At 51.3% G+C, this 13452-nt stretch overlaps 1 protein-coding gene across 2 annotated transcripts in view; it reads right to left on the bottom strand.

The window, feature by feature from the left end:
* Positions 1–13452, bottom strand: part of DHX9 (DExH-box helicase 9) — a 745262-nt gene that overhangs the window by 148783 nt on the left and 583027 nt on the right. For both annotated transcript variants that reach the window (XM_069641409.1, XM_069641410.1), the window contains one exon: positions 1676–1787. In XM_069641409.1, the coding sequence (XP_069497510.1) occupies positions 1676–1787 (112 nt within the window). The remainder of the gene's footprint in view (positions 1–1675; positions 1788–13452) is intronic.

Here is a 13452-nt window from a genome sequence, read left to right as displayed (position 1 = left end):
CAGGTCTGTCGTGCAGCTCTCGACGGTCGATTTCTTCTCTGGGCCGGCATCGAGTGTGGAAGTTCGGTGACTCGACGTTGGGGTGGAGAAATGAGGAAATCACTATATTTTTGCAAAATTATGGCTAAGGCCAAGGAACTCTGCGGGATGCTTCCGACCAGTATGGCGGAAAAAGACAATCTGAGGGTCCTAGACGTGTGAGGGATCATGGGTACAGTGGACGTCACACTAGGGATAGTATTACTGGCACGCTCTGTGTCGACGCCCATTTGAGTTTCGAAAAACAAACTAATACTCCGCAGCTTCCACTAGATGTCGGCCTATGCACAGCATGTGATCTAAGCAGATTCCACAAGCCTCAGATGACAATGCATTACTTACCGTAAAAGCATTTCTGATAGTTGTATCTGCTTAGATTCACATGCTGTGCATAGGTCCGACATCCAGTGGTCACTGCGGAGTATTGCATTTTGTTTTTCGTAGTCTTATACAAACTGACTTAAATGAATAATTGTTTAATCAATAAACCTTGAGTGTACGAGTTTACTTGGATACTTGGCACTGTGAATCTCTGTGCAACCCCCCTACAGCTCACATTGACCTCTCTTGAGATGAGTCTGGCTGCTCAACACACTACCAACCTGTGTAGTACAGACTTATGCAAAAGGTTGGGTTCCTATTGCCAGGTCAGGGTTGTTGTTGTGCAGCCAAAGGGTACTGCATACAATCTTGCCTAACACCAAAAAACAAAAACCCAATCAAAAAGCATTTGTATGATGGACTGAACACTTCTGTTTATGCCCATAATTGACCAGCGCGCCTTCAACAATCAGAAATGAGAATATAAATTAGTTTAGAGGAACGAAATGTGTTTGTGATGAGAAATTAAGGAAGGCGATGTTGAGAAGCAATAATTTAATCATTTCAGAGGAAGAAAGGACAACCAGGGGAGAGAAAGAAAGGAAGTGCTGAGAATAGGCAAATGGCCAACTGACAAAAGTGGCATGAGCAAGGAAGAAAGATGCAGCACGAGGGATAAAGCCATCTGGAAAAATTGTGCAGGAGGGTTGAATCAACGTTATGCCATATTTTCTATGTATTGGGTTCTATATATTGCATGCCTAACTGGGAAGCAACGACACTGAAGCAATAAGGGATGAAGACCATTTTATTTCCTTTACTACCACTGTAATTACCCATGGCCAAAACTGCAAACACACAGAAGGAGACGTAGCGGCCCATGGCAAATGGGCATTCATGAACATATGCAATAGATGTAAGGAATTGGGATAGGTGGGCCTAGTCCTTCATATGCTTGCAAGGGTCATGAAACCGTCAGAACAACCACTCAGAATGGATGCTCGACACTAGAGGTAACCTGCAAATAGCAATGCTGGCAAGGAACATGGGTTAAGGACTGACAGTTTAACAGACCAATATCACATTAACATTCTTCTGTGCCATTAGATGTAAATGATATGGTTATACTAAAACAAATTAAAAAAAACAAACAGAATGAAACACCTCCTTTAAAGGACATTTGAAGAGATAAGCGAGAAGTTACGATCAACCATTTTACAATGCATCCAACATTAACAGGACAGAACCCTGAAGGACTTTAGCACCCAAAAAAAAAGCCCCAATAAAAGCCCCAGGAACAGAGGTTCATACTTACTAGAAGATGCAGCCCATAATCATCATCTTGCCAAGGCGTGGCTCAATAGGCAATTTTGCAAGTATTCTGCCCAAAGGAGTCAGTTCATCATTTGTGTCCAAAGCGTCAAGCTCTGAAAAGGAAAGCAACACAGTGTCCAAAAAATGCAAAAGTCGAGACATCCACCTACTCAGACACTAAAGAGAATATCAGTGTCCTTCCCTTACGAAATTCCTTTCTCTCAGAAAGGGGATTTGCATGAATAGACTAAGAGCAGCTAGGTCTCTTAAAAGTGATTTATTGACACAGCGTGACTACAGTTACCCATTTGTTTGCATTGTTCGGTCAGGAAGTTGCCATGGCACTGGGCTTTTTGGTATCCCGACGTAATTAATGTTTTTCCTTTTTGCTGCTTTTTAGCGCCATTATGCGAGATCTCGTTAGGAAGGCTTTGTGCAACTCTGGTGAAGGCTCTGCAACCATCTATCTTAAAGGTAGACCAGCATTTCACTTAAAATGACACCTGACGCACTAATGGAAGCAGAGCAGTCAGGTTTACCCAAGTGAGGGAGTAAGGCTGGCAGTGAAGTACAGTTATTCCGGATATTCATACACAATATAGCCTAATAGTCTGAGGGAGGGGTTGTTATAGTGAGATAATTACCAGACACCAAATTATGGCCCGAGGCAAAGCAGAGGGGCATAAGTTGGAGACGCGTCATTATCCCAAGCGATAATGACCCCTCCCGAGGTCTATAAGGAACAAGTTACTTACCTGTAACTGTTGTTCTCCAGCATGGGTCTGGCATGGATTCACATGCTCATGAATATTCCCTGTCAGGCTGGGAATCCTCGGTAAAGAAAAATCAGTATCAGTTTGGTTACTACTACGAAAGACAGATCAGAAACGAATCACCTAAGCCCCGCCTCTGGCAGCCATCTTCAGATTTGGTAGCACGTGAAGTGGCAGTATGACCAAGTGAAGAGCCGCAGAGGGGTAGGCGGGAGGGTTCGCATGTGAATCCATGCCAGACCCATGCTGGAGAACAACAGTTACAGGTAAGTAACTTGTTCCTTCTCCAGCATGGGGTCTGGCATGGATTCACATGCTCATGAATGACAATGCATTACTTACCGAAAAAGCATTTCTGATGGTTGTATCTGCTTAGATTCACATGCTGTGCATAGGTCCGACATCCAGTGGTCACTGCGGAGTATTGCATTTTGTTTTTCGTAGTCGAAAAGGGACGTCGACAAGGCGTGTCTGAAACACTATCCCTATAGTGACGTGCGTTGTACCCACAATCCCTCACGCGTCGAGGTCCCTATGTTTGTATTTTTCTGCCCTGAGGGAGCCTTCTAGACGTGAGTGAGTACAGAAAAGAGAGAGATATAAAGGAAGTCTATGTTCCTTCCATGCGAGCGGGGAGGAAGGGTGGGCGCATGTGAATCTAAGCAGATACAACCATCAGAAATGCTTTTACGGTAAGTAATGCATTGTCTTCTGATGTTTGTTAATCTGCTTAGAATCACATGCTGTGCATAGACTAGCGAGCAGTACCCGGAGTTGGCGGTGGGTTATGAGAAGGAACAGTAGAGAAAAGGTGTCGTAATACTGCCTGTCCCACCTGGGAGTCAGATCTAGAGTGTGCATTTAGACAGTAGTGTTTTGTAAAGGTGTGCACAGAACTCCAGGTAGCCGCTTTGCAGATGGACTCAAGGGGAACATTTGCAATGAATGCTATGGATGCCCCCGTGCCTCGAGTAGAGTGTGCTCTTGGCCTAAAGGCCAGTTCTCTCTTAGCAAGAGTATAGCAGAGAGTGATGCATTGAACAATCCATCTAGAAATAGTGGACTTTGAAATCGCATCTCCTTCTCTTCCTGCTGCCACCGAGACGAAGAACTGATTAGTCTTCCTCAGTGGTCTGGTTCTTTCCATGTAGAACATGACCGCTCTGAGTACATCTAGTGTGTGCAGAGTCCTTTCTCCCAAATTGGAAGGATTTTGAAAGAACGTTGGTAGTTCTATAGATTGGTTTACGTGGAATTTAGAAATAAATTTCGGGGCAAACCTAGGGTGAGTGCGTAGAACCACCTTATCTCTGAACTGTAACGAAGGGGTCTAGAATAGAAAGAGCCTGAAGTTCACTTACTCTCCTGATGGAGGTGATAGCTATTAAAAAAGCAGTCTTAAGAGTGAGGTGTTTAAGAGATGCTTTGTGCATGGGTTCGAATGGAGAGCCCCTGAGTCTGGTAAGTACCACATTAAGGTCCCATCCGGGAGCTGGGTCAGCTATCGGGGGGTGTATTCTCTTTACTCCCTCCATGAAGGCTTTTATAACGGGGATCCTCCACCACGACACCTTGAGTTGGGAAGTGGTGTATGCAGAAAGTGCCGCTAGGTGGACTTTAATGGAGTTAAACACTAGACCTGAATCCAAAAGGTGGGTCAGGTATAGGACAACATGTGTGGGAGAGCAGTCAATAGGGTTGATGCTTTTACTCCTGCACCAGATGACAAATCTTTTCCACTTGCTAGAATAGCAGTGGCGAGTGTTAGGTTTTCTGGCTTCCCTGATGTCCATGCATTTTTGCGGGAGCTGTAGATGTCCGAACTCTATGATTTCAGGAGCCAAGCTGCTAAGTTCATGTTCTGGGGGCATGGATGCAGAGTCCTGCCCTTGTCCTGAGACAGCATGTTGTACGGGCAGGGGAGTCTCACTGGGGGAGATAGAGACATCTCCATCAAGTGAGCGAACCATGGTTGACGGGCCCACATTGGGGCCACTAGTATCATGGTTACTTGTTCCTGGTGCATCTTGTGCACCACCCTGTTGAGAAGGGGAGTCGGGGGGAAAAGCGTAAACAAATTTCCCTGACCATTGCATCGACAGACCGTTCCCCTTGGATTGGTTCTGGGGGTACCTGGAGGCGTAACTTAGGCATTGTGAGTTTTCCAGGGTTGCGAACAGGTCTATTTCTGGGAATCCCCATTGTGTGAAGACGAAGACGATGTCTTCGTGCAGGCGCCATTCGTACTCTTCGGGCAGGGGGAAATCTCTGCTGAGTCTGTCTGCCAGCAGATTGAGTTCCCCGGGTACATGTAGTGATAGTAGGAACATGTCCTGTTTGAGAGCCCACTTCCATATATTCTGGGCCAGCTTGGACAGGCCTGGAGAGTGGGTGCCCCCCTGCTTGTTGATGTAGTACATGGCTGTGGTGCTGTCTGTAAGGACCATTACTGTTTTGGCTTGTAGGTGTTCCTGGAAGGCTCTTAGCGCCTTGAACACAGCTAGTAGCTCCAGTAGATTTATGTGTTTGGATGCTACGTTCGGAGTCCACACTCGGTGAGCAGTCTGATGGGATAGGTGCGCCCCCCATCCTGTGAGGGATGCGTCTGTGGTTAGAGTGGCTTCCGCCGCGGGTGTGGCAAAGGGTTTCCCTTTTTCCATGTTTTCCTTTGTCCACCACCGTAGCGAGAGAACCAAGGCTTGCGAGACCACAACTAGATCCTCCCATAGTCCGCTGGCCTGACACCACTGGCTGTTGAGCCACTCTTGCATTGGGCGCATGCGCAGGCGCGCGTGAGGTACCAAATAAATACACGACGCCATCATTCCTAGCAAGCGCATTGCTTTGCGTACTGTCACCTCTCGACCGGTCACATATTGAGGGATCTGAAACAGCATGTTTTGGACCCTCTCTTTGGAGGGGAAGACGAGGCTGTCCTTTGTTTGAATTAGAGCCCCTAGGAATTGCTTGATTTGACTGGGGTCTAGACTGGACTTCTTTTCGTTGATGGAGAAGCCCAACTGGAACAAAAGGTCTACCGTCTTTTGGGTATTGGAGAAGCATGTTTCGTAAGAATCCCTTGTTATGAGCCAGTCGTCGAGGTAAGGGTAAACTGGGATGGACAACCTGCGCAGGTGGGCCGCTGCCACTGCCAGCACCTTCGTGAATACCCTTGGTGCTGATGCTATGCCGAAGGGTAGCACTTTGAACTGGTAGTGTTTGCCCTCTATCATGAACCGGAGGTATTTTCTGTGCGCTGGCAACATTAAAATATGAAAGTATGCATCTTTCATGTCCAATGTTGTCATGTAATCTCCCTGAGAAAGCAGTGGGATCACTTCCTGTAAGGTTACCATACGAAACTTTTGGGGTTTGATAAACTTGTTCGCTGGGCGCAGATCTAATACTGGGCGCATGGTTAGATCCTTTTTGGGTACAAGGAAGTACACTGAATAAATACCTTCCGTTACCGGAGATAGAGGCACGACCTCTATGGCTCCTTTTTCCAGCAGTAGTTGTACTTCTTGGAGAAGGATGGCAAGATGTTCCGGTGTCATGCGACGTCCCCTCGGGGGTCTGTAGGATGGGGAACTGTTGAATTCGATACAGTATCCGTGGGCTACGGTGGAAAGTACCCAACGGTCTGACGTTATCTCCTCCCATGCAGGAAGAAAGGATGTTATCCGGCCCCCGACCGGTGTTGCATGGGAGGGGACGCGAATCTTCGCGCCACTTGGAGTTGTTGGGGGCTTGGGAGCCTCTGGGGGTGGATCCCCGACCTCTCCCTTTACCCCGGCGTTGGCCTCTTTGGCTGTACTGCCCACTATTGGTCTGGTAATTGGTGGCAGGGTATTGTTGATGCTGACTTTGTTGTTGGCGTTGGCCACGAATAAAGCGTTTGTTGCCATAGCCGCGTCTGGTAGTGGGCTTAGAGATTTGGTCAAGAGTCTTGATAGTATCGAACTCTTTTTTAGCCATCTCTAGAGCTTCATCCACCGCTTTCCCGAAGAGGTTAGAGTCTTCCACAGGTTTATTTATTAAAGACGCCTGTGTCTCCGGTTTAAACCCCGAGTTGCGCAGCCATACATGGCGTTTTAGGAGTATTCCCTGCACCAGGGAACGTCCCGCTGTTTCTGCCGCGTCCAGAGAGTTTTTTTTACAATGCTCTGGTTCACCTGGGTTCCTTCGCCAATAGTTGAAAGTAGGCGTGTACGTAAAGGCTCCGGTGCTTCCTCGGCGTCCTTGCGCAGTTTGGCCCACTGCGCGTCTGCATAGCTAGCAAGCAAAGAATTGTTGTTCGCAATTCTTGCTGAGAAGGCAGCCAAGGAAGTTACTCTTTTTGCAAGCGCATATAGCCTTTTCCCCTACTTGTCAGGGGGTGCCTCACTGGTGGAAAGTGGTACCCCTGCCCTCTTTCTAGTATTAGATACTACTAGGGAATCCGGAATGGAATGTCCCCTAATGTAGAGCGGGTCTGAGGGAGAAGGAGTGAAAAGTTTTTCAATTCTCGGATTGACCCCTCTGATCAATGCGGGAGTGGCCAGCGAAGGGATGATTCTTCTCTTCACTGAAGCTAGGAGGGGAATGGTCTGGCTGACCGGGGGTTTCTCTTTAATTACTCTTTCCACAAAGTCTAATTCTGGAGAGAGCTCCCCAGTGTCCAGTTCGAAATGTGCTGCTGCTCTGCGCAACAGTGCATTGAAAGTGGGCTGATCGTCAATTGGAGACGTGTTCCTAACCGGTGAATTGTCAGGAGGATTTAGGTTTAGGACATCAGTGTCGGAATATACTGATGGGGATTGCCAGGGGTGCGAAGGTCGTCCTTCTGTGTTTTCTCCGAAGCCTTCTTCTATAATGTCTGGCCTGTCTTCCAGACATTCCTCCTGGTTCTGTCCTTCATCGTCCATGAAATCATCCTTCTCCTCCAAGTATTGTTCCTCCCCAGTGAGGTCGTATACATTATGGAAGTCTGAGGCTGTGTCCACCTGGGGATCGACTAGCCTCGGATTTTTGGCCCTGGGGTCCTCCTGAGGCCCTTCTCTAGTCCTCTTGGGAGTTTGAGAGGTCTGGGTATTCATAAACCTTTCCATCCTCTCCATACAGAGGTGGAGTCTTTCCATGGTTTCATGGGGTACCCCAGAGCGGTCTGGCGGGGGAAAAATAGAGTCATCTAGCTGGAAACGGCTCGACCTCTCCCAAAGCGTCGAGGAAAGTGTCCCGTCGCCCTCCGAAAAGCCTTCAGGTGTGCTGGGTGACCCCCCGACTGAAGGGGGTAGTCCCTGCTTTCCTTTGGGCTTTTTCGGCGTGTCTTTCGACTTGTGCGTAGCGCTCGACGTGACTTTTGGCGTACGCTTCTGGGCGTCGGCTACAGCGATCCTCGCCAAGCTCTCGGCGACTTGTTTGTCGGCGACTCGTTTGTCGGCGGAAGCTTGCGTTTTTGACGCTACGGGTGTCGATCGCTCTACGGCGGTATGCGCCTTTTGTTGATGCGCGCCGGCCGATGGTTTGGGGGCGGCGCCCTTATTTGCCGAAAGCCCAGTCGCTGGTCGCGGTTGCGAGAGGGGCTTCGAACCCGAACGGTCCGAGGAGGCCGCCGGTGGAACCTGCGTCTCCTTGGGCGCCGAAGCTCTCTTCGTCTTAGACGAAGAAGAGCCGTGGGTTGTGTGCTTAAGTGTGTTTTTGTGTGCGTCAATGTCGCCGGGGTGTTCATCCCCATAAGCAGGGCGTGAGCCGAGCCCGTCGGGGCCGGGGACAGACGACGAAGCGCGCGAGCGCTCCTTAGAGGGGTTTTCGACTTCCGTAGCGGAGGTCGTGTTATCGCGTACCTCGTCACTGTCGGTGGTAGCAGCGGCGGGTGAACCTTCGGCCTTCGACATCGCGTAGGCCGCCCACCTTTTAACCCTACGGTCTTTTAGAGTTTTAGGCTTAAGAAGCCGACAAGCCGCGCAACCTTCCTCCTTGTGATCGAGGGGCAAGCAGCGGTTACACCGTGAATGCTTGTCCTTCCAAGTAAATTTGCCTTTGCAAAGCGGGCAAAATCTAAAGGGTGTCCTCTCCATAGCCGAGGTAATAAATCGTGATAACCACCCCAAGGGGAAAGGGAAAGGCATTCTCAGAAAAGAACCAGAGATGTCCCACAACCCCACTCTCCCTACTGTATATGGCCTGCGAGGCCAGGCCACGTGTTCGGCAAAGCCGAAGGATCTCCTCCGCTCGACCCTCCGTCGAAGATCTTGCTCGGCGGAGAACAGCTTCACAACTGCGTCGAGGGAGTATGTGTTTAATATTAATGAGAAAACGACCAAAGGTCGAGGAGATGAAATTTGCAATGTCTCTCGAGGAGCTCCGCGTAAATGCGACCAGTAGCTGGGCGGAAAAAAACAATCTGAGGGACCTCGACGCGTGAGGGATTGTGGGTACAACGCACGTCACTATAGGGATAGTGTTTCAGACACGCCTTGTCGACGTCCCTTTTCGACTACGAAAAACAAAATGCAATACTCCGCAGTGACCACTGGATGTCGGACCTATGCACAGCATGTGATTCTAAGCAGATTAACAAACATCAGAAAAAAGAATACATAGCAGTACACACATGCACAACCACGGGAGGTGGCAAAGGCTCAACATTAAGCATTATATCCAAAACTCAACATTAAGCAATTCTTACCTCCTCACCAGGCTCACCTTAGGCGAACAGGTTGCGCAGCACTGCTTGGCCGACCCTGGACTCCTCCCTGGAATCCCGATCGACGCAGTAGAATTTCGTGAAGGTGTGCATCGACCTCCACGTAGCAGCCCTGCAGATGTCCAGCAAGGGCACACCAGTTAGGAACGCCGTGGTAGCTGCGATCGCTCTGGTGGAATGGGCTCTCGGACGGCCAGGCAGCGGTCGGTTTGCCAACCGATGACAGTACATGATACAGCCGGAGAGCCATCTGGAAATGGAGGCCTTCGAGAGAGCCTTCCCCTGATTGACAGGTCCAAAGTTCACAAAAAGTTGTGACGTCTTCCGAAAACACTTCGTGCGGTCCACGTAGAACTTCAGCGCTCTAGCCACATCCAGCGAGTGCAAAGTCCTTTCAGCCGGCGACAAAGGCGATGGGAAGAAAACAGGCAACACCAAGGGTTCGTTGAGGTGGAAGTCCGACGGCACCTTGGGCATGAAGGAGGGGTGTGTCCTGAGCACTACCCTCGTGTCGTGAAAAGTCAAGTACTGGGGCTTGCAGGAAAGGGCCTGGATCTCTCGTACCCGTCGTGCGGAGGTGATGGCCACAAGAAACGCTGTTTTCCACGACAAGAACTTCAACGGAGCCGAGTGCAGAGGCTCGAACGGCGGTCCCATGAGCTTGGTCAGCACCACGTTGAGCTCCCACGCCGGGGCCGGAGCCTTCACCGGCAGGAACGATCTGAACAGTCCCTTCATGAATTCTTTCACCAGACGATGAGACCACAAAGACGTCCGCCCCGTGGTTCTGGTGTATCGGGAGATCGCAGCAAGATGAAACCTTGATGGACGCGTGCGCCAGTCCAGCCTTGGCCAGCGTCAGTAGGTACGGCAGTACCTGGGGAGCCGTAATCCGTAGAGGGTTAATCTTCTGTGCGTGGCACCAGACAGAGAACCTCTTCCATTTGTGTCCATAGCATTTAAGAGTTGAGGACGCCCTGGCTTTTGCAAGAACCTCTCTGCAGTCGGCCGGTATGTCGTAGCCTCCAAACTCCAACGCTGCAGGAGCCAGGCCTGCAAGTTCAGCGACTTCGGGTCGTGATGGAGGATGGCGCCTCCTTCCCTGGAGAGAAGATCCGCGTCCACTGGCAGCTTGATTGACGGGGACGCTGACAAGTCCAGAAGGTCCGGGAACCATATCTGCCTCGGCCACGCAGGTGCGACGAGGATCATCCTGCACCGTGACCTCTTGAGCTGGTTGATGAGCCGGATCAGCAACGGCAATGGAGGGAACGGGTATAGAAACAGGCCCTCCCTGGGGAACGAGAAAACATCGCCCATGCTCCTCGACTGGGGAAAACTGCTGGCGAACCTCCGGCACTTGGAGTTCGTCGCCGTCGCAAACAGATCGATCTGGGGTGTGCCCCACCGTCGGAAGAGGCGGTCCACTAGATCCTGTCGTAGTTCCCACTCGTGGCACGAGCGCAGCTCTCTGCTGAGCGAGTCGGCGATGTTTTTATTCCTGCCAGATGAAACGGCACCAGAAACATCCCTTGGGCGACGGCCCAATGCCACAGATCCTGCGCCTCCTTGGACAGGGCTGGGGATCTCGTACCGCCCTGCTTCCTGATGTAGAACATGGTGGTGGTGTTGTCTGTGAAGATCCTCACCACCTTGCCCTTGAGGGACGGAAGAAAGGACCCGAGGGCCCAAAACACTGCACGGAGCTCCAGGACGTTGATATGGAGGGCCTTCTCCGTCGGAAGCCAAAGGCCTCTCGCGTGCAGATTTTCGGTGTGCGCTCCCCACCCTTCCAGGGAGGCATCCGTGGTCACTGTCTCCTGGTGGCCGGGGGTCTGGAAGTCCATGCCCGCCGTCAGATGCGCGCGGGTGCCCCACCACCGGATCGCTCGTCGGAAACTCTCGTCGAGTGTGATCCTCTCCTCGAAGCTGCCCGTCGTCTGGATCCAGCGCACGTCCAGGAACTCCTGCAACGGGCGCATCCGGAGCCTGCACAGAAGGATGAGATAAATGCAAGAAGACATCATTCCGAGGAGGGACTTGATGGACCTCACCCTGGCCGCGTCCGCAACCAGCATCCGCTGCACCTTGCCCAAGATGGCCCTCGTCCTTTCCTCCGACGGAGAGGCCAGAAGCGACACTGTTGAGCTTCCCGCCCAGAAACAGTGCGTCTTGCGTGGGCACCAGGTGGGACTTGGCGTAGTTTATGGAGAATCCCAGGTCCGTGAGTAGTTGGACGGTCCTTGCCGTGTGCTCCACGGCGAGCTCCTTCGTCTTCGCTCGGATGAGCCAGTCGTCCAGGTAGGGGTAGACGTGGATCCCCTCTAGGCGCAGCCGCGCCGCCACCGGTGCGAGGCACTTGGTGAACACCCTGGGTGCCGACCGCAATCCGAAGAGAAGGGCTCTGAACTGGTAGCGACGCCCTTGGACCACGAATCTGAGAAACTGTCATAATGCCTACCTCCAAGGAGCCAGGTCCGAACCGAACCAGCTACCCCAGAGGCAGGCATCATTTCCCCCAGGGGAGTTCCAGCGGGCCCAAGCTGGGGCCCTTTGGACGCATTCCTGGCGCCTTAGGCGCCAGGCTCATAAAGCTAGACCGGTGTTCAAGTGTTTTAATGTGCACTTACCTGATGCAGACCATGCTGCCACATCCAGGCCCTCTTGAGGCCTGAATGGAACTACTTTACCTGTGGGACTACTTTCCACCCGGGTGTGGTCGGGGAAGGATACATACCTGATCGGAGGAAGGATACACACTTGGGACTTCTTCCAAAGCTATTTAAACCACACCCGATTAGCAACTCGCGCTTCGCATTGTTCTGCTCCTCGCAGCTGGACGCTCACCGTGTCAGCTCCTGCATCTGGACTCCAGCCACGCCTGTCAGCATCCTGGGTCACCTGCAAAGGGAGACAAGAGACCTTACCAGCTAAATCTGCACCACGGAGACATCACCGACGATCCTGAAAGGGAAGACATTTTTAAAAGCATTTCGTTACGATCGCTGCAGCGCTGCATTTTACTCACCTTTCCTGGGTTCCTCCATCTTCAGCAGCGGTCATCCGGATACACAGCCACTTCCCGGAGCCTAGAGAAAAAGACAAGAATAAGAGGTGAGAGAAGGAAGGGAAGAAGACTTACCTGTTGGGTCATTCCCATTTCATTTCGGGTCTTGCCGCTTCCAGGCAGTTTCCAGACCCCGGCCCCTATGGGGAAAAAAGACAGACATTGAATGAGCGTATGCAAAGACAGTTCCCGAGCGCTCATCCAGAACTAACCTGCCATTTACTGGAACTGGAATTGCACGTTTCACTTCACTTCGGGTCGGTGCCATATCTCCGGCATTCCGAACCCCGGCCCCTAAGGGGAAAAAAGACATAAGCATTAGCGCTTGCTGCAAAAAGACAATGAACATTATTATTAAGCTTGGACTTTTGAACTTGCAACAGAACTTTTACAGAGCCTTACCTGAATAGTCAAGCTTACCTGAACTCCCATCAATCCTCAATCCAGTGAAGTAACTGGGTTTCAACGCACCCCTGCATCAGAAGCAGGATGGAGAGCTCATCCTTCCTGACCCTAAGGTGAGACTTCACGGGGAATCGTGGAAGGGTATCGTGGAGGGTTGGAAGAGAGTGGGAGGCTTGAGCATAACTCAGTCAGTAGGTAATACTCCCTTTTCATGCACAGGGGAATATTCCTGCGAGACGGAGAAGCCAGAGTAGAGGGCCCTTCCTGTCCATCTTCAGAGTCCTGCGCTTCACCATTGAAGAAGCATCAGCACTCAAAGCCAGACCTGCGCCTCCGTGGGAATCAGGTGAGCGTTACAGAAACTTTCGGTGTCACTTTAGGATGGGGATATGGAAGTAGGCATCCTCCAAATCCAACGACGATAGGAAATCGCCCTCCTCCAGTTGACCCAGGACATGTTGGAGGGTGACCATCCTGAACTTCTGTGCCTTGATGAATTTGTTCAGTCGTCGTAGGTCCAGGATGGGACGCCATCCTCCCGTCTTCTTCACGAGGAAGTATCTTGAGTAAACTCCGGAGCCCCGAAGCCTCTTTGGGACGAGCTCGATGGCGCCCTTCCTGAGCATCGCCCTTACCTCCAAGAGAAGTTGAGGGACGTGATGTTCCTTCCTGGCCACAGGGGGGACGCGCGGGAACCTCTTTAGAAACTCGAGCGCGTGACCCCGAGCCAGGGCATCCAGCACCCAACGGTCGGTGGAGATTGACTCCCACACGCTGATGAAGCTCGCCAGCCGGCCTCCCACCGGGGTGCTTCGGTGGGGGCCCGACCCCACGGCCGGTTCAAT

This window comes from Ambystoma mexicanum, chromosome 1q, assembly GCF_040938575.1.
Source record: "Ambystoma mexicanum isolate Mex_15411 chromosome 1q, UKY_AmexF1_1, whole genome shotgun sequence".
NCBI classification, from domain to species: domain Eukaryota; kingdom Metazoa; phylum Chordata; class Amphibia; order Caudata; family Ambystomatidae; genus Ambystoma; species Ambystoma mexicanum.
Note: the sequence above shows the minus strand (reverse complement) of the source record. Positions and strands in the feature narration are given on the sequence as shown.